The sequence below is a fragment of the Limulus polyphemus genome, unplaced genomic scaffold (assembly GCF_000517525.1).
Source record: "Limulus polyphemus unplaced genomic scaffold, Limulus_polyphemus-2.1.2 Scaffold1583, whole genome shotgun sequence".
In the NCBI taxonomy this organism is placed as follows: Eukaryota; Metazoa; Arthropoda; class Merostomata; order Xiphosura; family Limulidae; genus Limulus; species Limulus polyphemus.
The window spans coordinates 34,727-47,969 of NW_013667193.1; the positions used below are offsets into that span (position 1 = coordinate 34,727).

The 13,243-nt window shown below is 31.9% G+C and overlaps 1 protein-coding gene across 2 annotated transcripts in view; it reads left to right on the forward strand.

Moving 5' to 3' along the window:
• The first annotated feature begins 2,827 nt into the window (after positions 1 to 2,827).
• Positions 2,828 to 13,243, forward strand: part of LOC106464188 (NEDD4-like E3 ubiquitin-protein ligase WWP1) — a 67,423-nt gene continuing 57,007 nt past the window's right edge. Inside the window, exons 1-2 of one of the 2 annotated variants that reach the window (XM_013924313.2) lie at positions 2,828 to 3,128; positions 11,517 to 11,632. In XM_013924313.2, coding sequence (XP_013779767.1) covers positions 11,626 to 11,632 — 7 coding nt within the window. In that variant the 5' untranslated portion in view covers positions 2,828 to 3,128; positions 11,517 to 11,625. The remainder of the gene's footprint in view (positions 3,129 to 11,516; positions 11,633 to 13,243) is intronic. The other variant, XM_022391888.1, reaches the window with a different exon arrangement.

Sequence of the window (13,243 nt, forward strand, 5' to 3'; positions counted from 1 at the left end):
GAAGTTACGGAAAATCAATTAACAAACGGAGACGTAACAGTAGTTTTAACATAAAAAATCATTGTGTTCCTTTTGCTCCAGCTTCCCGTGATTTTATGTTAGTTTTCTAAGGTGTTATATCTGTCCTCCCTTGAAAAAGGTTTTCGCAAAGTTTTACGTACTGTGTGTGAAAGTAGACAGCCGCCTTTTCCACTGCCTCTCTTATGTTTCAGTTGGAATGACCAACTGTCACGTGGATAGCGCAAACGACTTTTGTGAATACTGCATTGTTGTTTCATATACATAATGCTTTGTTTTCCCAGTCTGGAATAGAAACTCGTCAGATTTTGCTAAAAATCACAGCCTTTAAGAGAGCTATGCAGTAAAGATGATGTCTTCCGTCTAACAAATACACTTATTTTTTGTGCTATTGAATAAATAATTGTTTTATTTTAATTTTACATTTTGTCTAGGCTCTTCATGAAGTCAAGTTCACAAAATTCAGAATTACTTTGCAGTAAATTTCTACTATTATTCTGCAGGACCTAGGTTGGCATTCATGGGTAAAATAATTCTTACCTGAGAAGACCACAACTGTGTCCTTAATAACCACCCACGGTGACTCGGCGATAAATCTAAGGGCTAATAACACTAAAATTCGTGTTTTGATACCAGAGGTGGGCAGAGTTCAGCCCATTTCATAGCCTTGTGTGAAACAACAATATCAATTAAAACTAACACGTGTGAAATGTTGGCTGAAGTCTGTGTCATAAGCTGAAACCTGAAAATGACATTTCTTCCAGTAAGACTGACTTTGGTTAGTCGTGTTTTTTTAGGTTACACATTCTTTTTTGTATTTTTTTCTTTAAGAAAGGTATAACTAAAAAATTCAAATTTATTTATTGTTATCTATATTACGAAACTGACAAGCATTTTGTGTATCGTTTTATTAGATTTGTAAAATACGACACATTCAAATAAGTTTTGTATTTTATCGACTTGACACGATCAAGTCTCGGGAAATAAGATTAAAAGTCACATGCGAATGTGAAGGGTAAAAGAAAAGACAAAACAAATTTCAACAGTTTTCTTTCATGCAATGAATATTTAGTATAATGATTTTTAACTTTCAATAATGCAACGTATTTAGCTTAGAACCGAAGTAAACACTCGTGATTTCTTCTCATCTTAATTAAATTATCTTGTCTTATCTCTTTGGCTCACTTAATTACATGGTGTTGTCTATCAAGAATTGGTCTCTCATTGGTAAAACGACGTACTTGACTCTTCAAATCAAGATGACCACCCAGTCAATTAGAGCAGAGGTAAATGGAGGTGATATAATTCCCGTTGGTACATACTCTCATGCAGTCCACGGTTCCTGAGCTCGACAATGGTAGTATTAGATGACTTTTTCCATGAAACATCAGTTCACCAGTTAAACAGACAAAAACTGACAAACTCTACAATGTATCCATCCCAAGGATGCCAATTCCAGATCCAAGATAGGAAATGACTACTTTCATTCTATGGGTGACATATCATATAATTTCCAGCCTATCACCATTGACTAGAACAGAGTTCGTATTCAGTGGCCATAGTGGTGGTCTCATCTGGAGTCCTTAATAGATTGTGAGGTATACTAGGGTATTTACTGCTCCTGTGTCCATTAAGAACACAGACACTTACTCATGTATCATGATCAGCACATATCAAGCTATATACAGTTCTGACAAACCTGGGATGACCACTAAAGTCTTTCTTGTAAGCTGCCTTCTCTGCTTCCCTAAGCCAAACTTGAGCTTCATCAATTTTCCAGAAAATTTACTACAGTGGCCATCATTTTTTGCTGGTCATCTTGGATCTGTTAATTGTTTGTTTTTTTTTTTTTAGTAAAGCACAAAGCTACACAAAGGGTCATCTCTGCTCTGCCCACCAAGGGTATCGAAACCCGGTTTCTAGCTTTGTATGTCCGCAGACATACCGCTGTGCCAATGGGGGGGGGGGCGATCTGCTAATTTGATAGCCAATATTGACACCCTTACTTATATCTCTGCTAAACAAAGTGCTGATGTTATGCATTGACTGACATTTGCCAAGTCATAAGCTGGAACAGATAGCTCTGCTGTCTTTACTGTGTAGCAAAGTTTGGGCAGTTCCTTCACCAGTGCTCTATTGTCCCACAGTTGAAGCAGATGCTTCACTTTTATTATCTGAGTGATGTCCAGGTGGAAGCACTGACTTTGGCCACACTATCTATCCAATGGGTGGACTTAGCAGTGGCATGACTTTTGTAATGATACATACTCCATTGTTGAGTCTTGCTGTGACATATATCCTGTAGACAGACCTTACTGCAGCATGTACCCCATGGACAATCCTGGTAGCTCTTTCCACTCACTGGAGGCGAGTGTGGTTGCATCACATTTTCATTCAGTGGAAGCATCTGGTTGCTTACCCTCCAATTAGATCAAGCTTTCCATGATGGATGTATCCTGGGTCACATCATCCACTGGTTCTGACCACCATGGGGAATAGAGCTCCGAATTTTAGTGTTGTAAGTCCGTAAACTTACTGCTGACCCACTGATGGACCTATTATATCTATAAATTTAAATATAATTCACAATTGGCCAAAAAAAAAAGTATATCCTATATAATTTCAAAGAGTTTCCAGATTATTTGTTATAATTTTAGACCTATAAATATGTTTTTTTTTATTAGTTTAAGTAAATATAATTTGAAAATATTTTTAAAAATTATACCCGATTTGAAATAGTGTGTTCTTGTTATTATAAATAATATTTGCAGAGGGCTCGTAACTCGAGGTGTAGGCGTTTACTTTTTTTAGATTGGGGTGATAAACGGAAGATACTTGTACTTCAGTTACGTAGTATAATTATAATACATGAAAATTATGTAATTAGGTGTAGAGGTTTGGTTAACAGTACTTGGATTTGAGAGAGTGATAGCTGAAGAGGAAGACAGGCAACAAACTGTTAAGGTTTTGAAGTCTTAATACTGAGTTAAGAGCTAGTACTAGTTGTACTACTACCAGTAATACTAATACTACTACATTTAGTGATTTACAGTGTTACTACAACTTACAAGTTTCCATAGCACTTAGTAATACTAGTAGAGGCGTTATCGGTAAGAAACTTCAGAGATTAACTTAATCATTTTCTTAAAATGTTAAATTAAAATTAGTTAAATTCTAAGAATCAACATAAGTAATTATTTGCATGGGTTATAGTATACAGTAACTTGAGTAAGTGAAAATTCAACTTTGAAATTGCACTTACTTGTTTAATATTACATGTATTACTATTAGCGACGTTTAATTTCCTTGCTTTACACCTACACGACTTTGCTACGCTACACAGAGTGCACTTAAAAGTACACTATTGCCTTGGTATTGAAAATTAGGTTACGACGCACAGTGAAACTTTATATCACACTGTTAAGCTTAAGTTAAAGAAGCGTGACATTTTTTTTTTTATGAAACTTTTAGTTTAGACGAAATAACTTGATATGAGTATGACTATAGAATATGCACTCTCGTGTTTAGGATTAGAAATAACGTAAGAAGTTAATAGTCATGCATTTTACGTAATTTCATTTATAACATTAATCAAGTAGAGTCAGTAATGAAATAACTAGTTGTGGAAGTCTTTTACTTTATTATGTATAGTAACTTCGTAAGTTTTAGTATCGTTATGAAACATTTTCACAAACTCATTTAAAGTAGATTATTTAGAAAGTCTTGCAAAGAAATTGAAGAATAATGCGTTTTTTTCTCCTCTTTTGCAAGTATGCACGGAATTTTTTTTTAAAATAAAGTTGTTTTGGTCTTTCATCAACAACCAGTGATCAATCATAGATCTGTAGTCTATGAGACTTTAAAAATAGATGACTTGTGAGCTGTAGGTAACTAGCATTGATTATTCTTTAATCATGATAGGTTTGTTTTTGACTGTATTTGTTTTTTAAGACATACATAAAAGTAAGTAAAGTCAGAGAAGTGTAATAAACATATATATAAATAGTAGAAGAAAAATAAGGTCAGAGTAGAATGTTCTTTTACAGGATTAGAAATGAACCTTTTTTGGTCACTTTCCCAAAAGACTAGTACAATGCCTTAGTAGTAGTATTAGTCCTTATTGATTAAGCCCAACATGGCTAGGTGGTTAGGGCACTGATCTCTCAATCTGTGAGTCGTGAGTTCGAATTCCTGTCCCACCAAATATGCTCGCTCTTTCATCCATGATTACATTATAATGTGAAGGTTAATCCCACTATTTGTTGGTAAAAGAGAAGCCCAGTGGTTGGTGGTGATGACTAGCTGCATTCTCTCTAGTCTTTCACTGCTAAATTAGGGATGGCCATTGCAGATAGGCATCATATAGCTTTGCATGAAATTTATAACAAACTAAAGTAAACCTTATGGATTTTCAGTATTCCTTATTCTTTCAGAGTGCTGTCCATTTCATGCAGTTGTACTGTTACTTGCATCGATGATAATTAATAATTTGAATTACAGTGATATGTAACTATATAAAACAAACTCTGGTATGCTTTTATTTGGTAATCATGAATTTACTATGAAAAAAGATTTAACTTGAAAATATCCCTGTAAAATTTCTAATCAAAATGTTCCCAGTAGTTTTTTAATATTTAATTAATCATTCAAAAAATTTGTTCTTGATGTCTGGATCATCTTCAGAGTCACTGTTTGTACTAGATGAAATAACATCTGGGCTTTCAGCAGACTATTTTTCTATGGCACTCCAGTTATGACTGGTGTAAAATATAAAATTATTGAACATTGGATCTAGGCCTAGACTTTAAGTTCTAACATTTGATCTGAAATTTAAAACCTGTCAAGCCTAGACTTAAGCCATGTAAACTAAGCCAAAGTTTAAAACCAGCAGTTGAAATGAGGATGTATCATGTGTACAAGCTTGCACAGTGAAGTGGTGATATGAACTATATCCAGACATTGTTTGTCTAGGGCAAAAGCTGTCAAGATGGGAATTGAGAGTTAGAGTACTGTGTATTATTAGAGGATGGGTATTTTTATAATTCTTACAATTATTATGTGTAAATTAATGTTGATTCAGTCACAAGTTTAAATATAGATGCATGAGCATAGATCCCTTGTATATAATAAACAATTATCAGATACCTATACCAACTCTAATTTTGTTGCCAAGTGAAATGCATTTTGAAGGTTTGTATGTGTATTGGGTTTGAGAGTAATAGCTATATACTGTATTATTGACATTGACTATTAATTTGACAGTTTTGTCAGCACTACAAGTAAATATGCAGGCCATCTCATAGTGTGGGCAGATTGTCTAATAATAGCACTAATATAAATGTTTGTTATATATGTAACTAGAGAACTTGTATTTTACTTTTCCTTACAATACTAAGATATCAAATTGACTTATCATGTACTTTCTGAAAAGTTATTGTTTCACACTTTTCCATTCAAATATCTCTTGTGCAATAAACAGCATGCTATAATTCTCTAAGTTGTCAGTATATTTTTTGGATTGTAAGTTATAGGATATCAAGAGGCCTTTTAGCTCATCAAGAATGTCCTGACTTTCATCTTCCCTTAACAAAGAGAAACTAACCAGTATATCCAGTTAAGATCCTCTAACTATTCAACAACCTTTTTAAAATTCTGTAGAGTTGCTTTGCAGCCTTAATCACTTGTTTGTTACGTAGATTTGCTACCCCATTGGAAAAATAACAATTCCACAATGGGAAATGTCTGGTCTCTCCAAATATTAAATTAATAGCTTCTTATCCTGTGGCTCTCTGAATTCAATATAAAATATCGGTTGTATCATTCTTATCTATTCCTTCAATAGTTTTTAATGTGTCAGCTCAAATCTTTCAAGAGAACAAGTTGAGAGATTTTAATCTATCCTCGTATGACATCCCATACCTCCTGGAAATATCCTAGTTGTTCTTCTGAACTCTCTCTGGAGTTAATCAGTGTCATTTCTAACATAGGGGACCAAACTGCACACAATACTCTAAATGAAGAATAACCACTGACTTATAAAATGAAACCATGGCCTCTTTTAGACTTACGGGAGGTAGGGACATTTCAAAGGTTAAGGCGAAAACCTTAATTTAATTGTTAAACTTGTTATATATGAGAAAATTATCAGAATGAATAATTAAAAAAGTTTTAAATGTATATTTTAGATCTTGGTATGATTATGAAATCTTGTTTAAAAATCAAAGTAACGTCATTTATATAATTTTGTATGGTTTTCTATAGTTTCAACTAGTGTCTTAACTTATCCTCAAATTATTTTTGCTGATGTAACAATGTAGTATCAAATTATTAACCCTAGAATTACTCATGTAATAACATATAAACCCTATTGGCTTTTTAAGCTGATTTTGCAAAATTATTTGTGCACCAGATTGAGTGTACATCCATAACTGTTGGTTAAAGAATTCCTAGTGACATACGAGTCACTCACAGAAAGTAAACACCACCACCATAAATATCGCAGTCAATCCTGTTTATTGTTTCTTTGGTCTCCAGTGTGTTTTGCATAGTTTTTCTTTTGGTAAATTAATTATTTTTTTCAATGAGTGTTGTAACAGGAAAAACACAAAATTACTCATTGTGATGTGATATGCAGATCTTATTAGGAGTGAATGGTATAGAAAAAGCCAGTAATTTGAGGGCAAGTTTTACTTCTGCTGTGAACAACATTCTATATTTGAGAGTCTGGAAGCCCTAAAAGACAAACATAGTAATGGTTGATTTCTCAACCTTAATGAATGATTAACATAATTAAATTGATTTTAAGAGTGTTTTGTTGGTTTTTTTCTGTAGAAAAACCTTAGTTAGAACTTTTTGAAATAGTGGTATGTCTGGTATCATCACTTTAAACAGTATTATCTGCTGTAAGTATAATATGCTTGTTTAGTTACTGGAATTGTATGGAAAATGATGGTGACTTGAATTTTAAAAGTTATTCATTGATTTCGTATGACAAACTTCTTCATCTTTAGTGTGAGCAGTTCGTAGAATGATTTACTTAGAGGTGATGTTATGACACTTAAGCTAATTGTTCATGATTGCTTTTGTTCTTCTGAACAGTTTCAAATTGGATTTGATGTGCTTTCTACAGTACTGTAGGTAGCATTAGTTATTGCATGACTTAGCAACTGCATTGCATAAATATTTCCAAATCTGTTTTTGTTGAATTATGGGAAATTTTTATTTTAAAATTATTTACATGTAAGTGTATTGTAGGAACATTGTTTGCAAAAGTATGCTAATAATTATCCATAGTTTTTAATATTGTTATAAAAACAGCTTCATATGTGCATTTGTTTGAACACATATGTGTTTTAATCAGTCAGTTGTCTTCACTGATTGGTGTAAATGTTAGTGTCAGTGTGCATGCTGCTATTTTTGATTACTATATTTGATTTTTAATTGCTCTTTTCTGTTTTAAACCTTAGGCCTTGACTATCATGCTAAAATGATAAACAGTGTTAGGATTTATGTATTTAAATAAAAGAAAGATCCAAGACTAATAGTGGATGAAAAAAACATTTCAGATCTGATATTGACATGTAATAAATATACCATACAAATTTAAGTAACATCAGATTTTGTTCCTACTAGTTTGGAGGTTAACTCCACATTGATCCTGTCTTTTTTTCCCCATACAATATTATAGGCTATTTTTGTATTGTTCATCAGGACTTTGATGTGAAAAATGTAAGATTTGAAATTTTTTTGAGAGATTAAGAAATGATTTCAGTTGTATAAAGTTCATGTTTAGTGAGAGTAAAGGGAGATGTTGTTGACTAATTATTGGATCAGTCAGTTAGAGCTAAGTTTGCCAACCTTCCTGGAATTGCATATATTCTCCTGTCTTCCAGAATGCTTGACAAATTTCCCAGATTCTCAAGAAAAGTTATTTAAAAAATAGAACAAAACTTTTTCAAATTTTGGCTGTTTACAAATAAAAAAACACTTTAGTGCCACTTGGCAAATGTGCAGTTCATGTTACTTTATTGAATTATGTAATGTACAAGCTGCTCATGAGCATACTTTGTGAAGAATCATTATTATTTTTTTGTTATCTTACCTAATCTAACTTTTTCTAACTAAAGAAGTTTCTAAGTTTTTTTACATTTTAGTTACTTTTATAATAATATGTAAAGAATACACATGAAAAACAAGAAATATAGTACTTACCTGAGCGAAATTGTCAACTGTCATGATACTTAAGCCTACTTTTTTATAGTGGTGGTACGACTATACTAAATAACTTTTATTTAATTAAATAATCTACCTAAAAACACAGCATAATATCACACACAAAGCAAACAATGTCCTATAACTATTATAATTTTTCTTGCTTTCTATCTATATGATAAGAGCTTTTATAAATTCAGCTAAGCTTGTCATTGTGATTTTTATGAAAATGGTTTTGGAACTGGAAGTGAAAGAGAATTCTCTGTACAGAAAACAATGTAATATAATATATCATTTGATAGACTAAAACTTTGGCTTTCTATTGGTTATAAGTAATACAGTATAAAATATCAGAGAAAACTATTGTTAATTTGTGAAAGAGAGGATAGGGCAGGTGGGTGTGGCATTTATCTTTCAGAATTGTATTTCAAAAATTTGGCAAGCCTAGTTAGAGCTGTGAATTTGAGTATTTCAGTGAAACAGTAATATATGCTAGAAAATGTAGCATGTTAGTGGAATTTCTATTGAGACTTTATTCATTTGTGAAGTAAGTGTATCGTTAGTTAATAGAATTTCAAGAAATAAAATACTTTCATCATCATTAAATGGACTGAACTTACCATTACTTTTACTGAATAATGCAAAAGAACCTGTTCAGTGAGAAACTTACAACAGTAGTAATTTCACAACCCCAGATGAATATACCAAATTGTGATGTATGACACTTTAACTAATTGTCTTAACATCTATTAATATGAATACTAATGTGAAATCAGGCCTGATAAGTCTTCCATAGTACTATTCTAGATGATTCCTTTTTCCATGGTTTATAATGAGGTGGAAGTTATAGGTATATTATGGAGCTTATTGATCCAGAGGTTATTGTAATTATTCGGATTTGGTACTGTGATCGTATCCATTTCAACAGTGCAAAGAATTGATTGTCTACAGTCTCACCATTGTCTTCTATATTAGAAAATGCACTTTGAATGGGTGACATAACACCTAGCATTTTTTCTTCTTTGGCCGATTTATATGACAACAGCGGATTACTGTGCCTTGTGTGGGCAGTTTCACATTATTGTGCTCATCAATTTTATTTTGTATTCTTAACACGAGTTATTTATTGCATATAACTATCAGGATGAGTGACTTTTGTATATTTTGACATCAGTCTTTGTTTATGTTCGTTGGATACATAGTGATTTATCTGAATGTCATTGTTAGTTCTAGGTCACACGTCGCATTAATAGTAATTAGTATCTGTCTGTAATTTAATCCCAACCAGGAAATTATCCATAAAACTTCAAATTGAAAATATCTGTGTATAATGTAAATATGATCAGGAAGTTGTTCATTACAGTGAAAGTAGTACCTGTGTATATGTGTTAAAATTATTTGTAATAGATTATTAAAAAGAATTTGAACCAGTAGATTTAATATACTCATAATCAGGAATTTATAACACTAATTTATTTATATATATGATAGAATTACAGCCAAGAAGTTGTCCATTGACACTGTAATTAGTATCTACTAACCTGTGATCCAGTAATGACTAGGAATTGTGTAATATTAATTAGTATCCATCTATGATGTAATCATTATTAGAAAGTTAGCCATAACTCTGTAAATGGGATCTATAATATAATCATGACTATCATTATTTTTATTTAGCTCTTTACATTGTAAATGCCAGGATGAGGATTATCTGCTTGGGTCTTGAGGCCTTACTGTTCATTTGGTAGAGTATTGCAGAACATTAGTGTGAGTTGAGGACCTGTATTTGAGCCCTGGTCAAGGCAGGTTTTTTTTAGTATAATAAGAGGCTATATTAGTGTCTAGTTAGTGGTACACTAATCATGATGCCCATCTGTATGGAGTAGATAGTTAATTAAACCATGTATCTCCATGCTTGGTTCAACAGTTTGCAGTGTATGCTCTGTGTACAGGTGGGTGAGCCTGAAAACTTCAAGGTCAAGTACAAGCTAGGCCATTGGTTTGGCTGTATGAGCTCAAACATGAACCAAACCAAAACAGAGTTACACAAGTAACGGAAGCTACAGAGACTGAACATAATGGAAAGAATCAATATCTTATTCAGTAAAGCACAAACATTTTGGAATATCATGGCTTTTTTCTGTATTTGAACTAAAATCATAAATATAAAATCCAATATTTTAACTAATGTATTGAAAAAAACTTACCATCCTTCCTATACATCACTCAGATGTTTTTAATTTTAAGGCTGCCTTAGGCACTTACCTTATTTTTACTTTTTTTTTGCTTTAATGTTGCATATACATGCTCTCACACTTGTGCAAGGTGTTTTTGTAACCATTTCTCGGCTCAGCTCATGACTGGTTTGAGCAGGTTAAGTATTTTTATGCTGAGCTAGAGTCAAGTGTTTGAGTTGAGCTTGCGTTGACTTGCCCACCTCTGTGTGCATGGTAGCTAGAGCTGAGTAATTAGTGGAAGTTTCTAATTGTTTATTCATCAGGTGATTATTTTCACATGAAACTTGGGTAATTAGAATAATTGAAAGTAGTAATAATCAGAAACACTAATTTGTAATAGTTTATTTTTGTGATTTATGAAATTAAGTGATTAAGCTGCACAAACTTAAACTAATTGAAAGTAATAATGAAAAATCATAATGGAAATATTTTGAATAGTTGGACAGCTGGCTTAATTGAAAACAATAATAATCAAAAACTAATATGGATTAGTTGATTATTTTTATGACATTGATTAAGTTAATCGTAATTTAGATTAAACAAATATGACACTGATCAATGAAACGAAAATTATATCAATTAACCAAGTTAATTTCCCATTTCTAACTTGTGTTACCAGCCTGGAGATACCACATTATGTTTTGGCAGCTTAAATATGCTGGATTGTATTGTATTTTATGTTGGGAACTGAGGACAGTTCTTGTGTAAGTGATGGAATCATGTAATGGTCAGAATGGAGTTTTCAATAATACAATATGTAAAAAAAGAATAGAACTTACAGTATCTATGATGCAATTAGTCAAAGCATTATCCTTAACACAGTACATAATTTTTTATGTATTGTAACATTAGCATAAAGTTCTCTAGTGTTGTTTTGTGCTTTATCTGTGTGTATTATTATATAAACTTGACCACAAAAGCAGTTAGTACTGGATCTCTATTATCTGTATTGATGAAATGTAAACAGATATGTGCATTTTTAATTTTGCTTGGAGAACATGAATTTGACAAAGAGTGATTCAACAAGTTCTTTATTTTTATAATTTCTAGGTTATGATTTTGACCCAGACTGAGAAAATATCCATTAATTAGAAGACATGGCTGGTGAATAACATTGCAAGTGACAGTTAACATCTGGGTATTAGTTCTGTGTTCCACAATGACAGGTAAATTCCTGTGTATGGTAAAAAATAAAATAAAATATTGTGCTGTTATAAATCATATGTACAGGAACATTAATTTTATTTGTTTTTCAGAAGAACGAATGAAAAATTGTGATTTTGAGAGTGAGAGGAAATGGCCAGTTCAACAGGATACTGCATTTAAAGTCCAGTGATCTTATTACATTCAAGCTATTATTAATTTTTTTCATGTTTATAAAAAATGTTTCAGAGAGGGTAAAAGTAATCAGAACTCAAAGCTGGTGGTATCTAGCTGATAAAAATTAGGTGGGCTTTAATGTATATCCAATGACCAAGCTGGTGGTATCTACCCAAGAAAAAGTCGGTGGTTTTTAGTATATAGCTAGTGACCAAGCTGGTGGTATATGGCTGACAAGAAGTTGGTGGGTTTTAGTGTATAGCAAGTGACCATTAAAGGGCACTGGCTTTGATTCGCCAGTTAATGATTTCAGAATGATTATGAATGTTAATACTAGTTGTAAACAACAATCAAAATTATTAATAAAAAAGCTGACTGCATGCTCAACACTGCGGGAAACTATACTATGTTGATAGTTTTTTTAGTGACATTTCCTAAGTGTAAAATAGCTAGTAAACAGAAAGTTAGTGATATTTCAGATTTTTATATCATACCTTTTTTAAATTTCATGTTAGCAAATGTAATAAAATATCACAAAAATAGGTAAAATCTTTATAGTACATTAAATAAAAATGAAATTAAGAGTGTGATGCTTTCTGGAAAATATATATATATATATATACCTAAGGCCGTACAACTCAGTTACATTTTTTACATAGCCATCGTAGCTTGAACTTTTCTGAATAACTTTTAAAACATCAGTATTTGCCAGTTGCCAAAAAATTTAATTTCAATCCATGAAGTCATCAATGATTTATTTCATACTTTTTATATGTATAACACTCAACATATCAATGTAACATGAAATTTATACAAAACTATTTAAGTAAGTCATATTCAATATAAAATTTTAAGTCATTTTTTAATTGATGAGAATTAATCACATCAATTATAGCCCTTTTATTAAATTTTAAATTTCTTGAAAGTGGGATATAAAAGACCACCAGATTCCTTCATTTGGAAAATTGTTAGCCTATAGCAGTTTCATATCATTGCTTCAGCTCAAAATGCACAAGGACTGAGTATTGTACAAAACTTCAACACTTAAGCCTAAAACCTGTACTTAATGACACACTAATGCCATAATACCACTACTAATTTTGCTCAGTTTAACAACTTTGAATTTCATAAGCTTTCTCTATAAATTTCTATATTTAGAGAGTTTAATATATACCCTAGCTTTGTATCTGATTTTTATAATAGTAAAAACTTGACATCATGGGAAAATTCTCAAAAAATTAACTAGTCTACCTTTGTTACATAAGATGTATGAAAAAATTCCAATTTTTACCTTTAGATATTGTCTAACACATTAGTTTTTTATGGGTACACAATATATGACTTCAAAATGTCTTGTGCAAAGCCCTTGTCAGCATATTGAATGCATTATTAATTGTGGTTTTAGCTTTTGTCTAGTATCCTTCCTTTTGAATTTTGCTTATACCTTTGCATTTCCA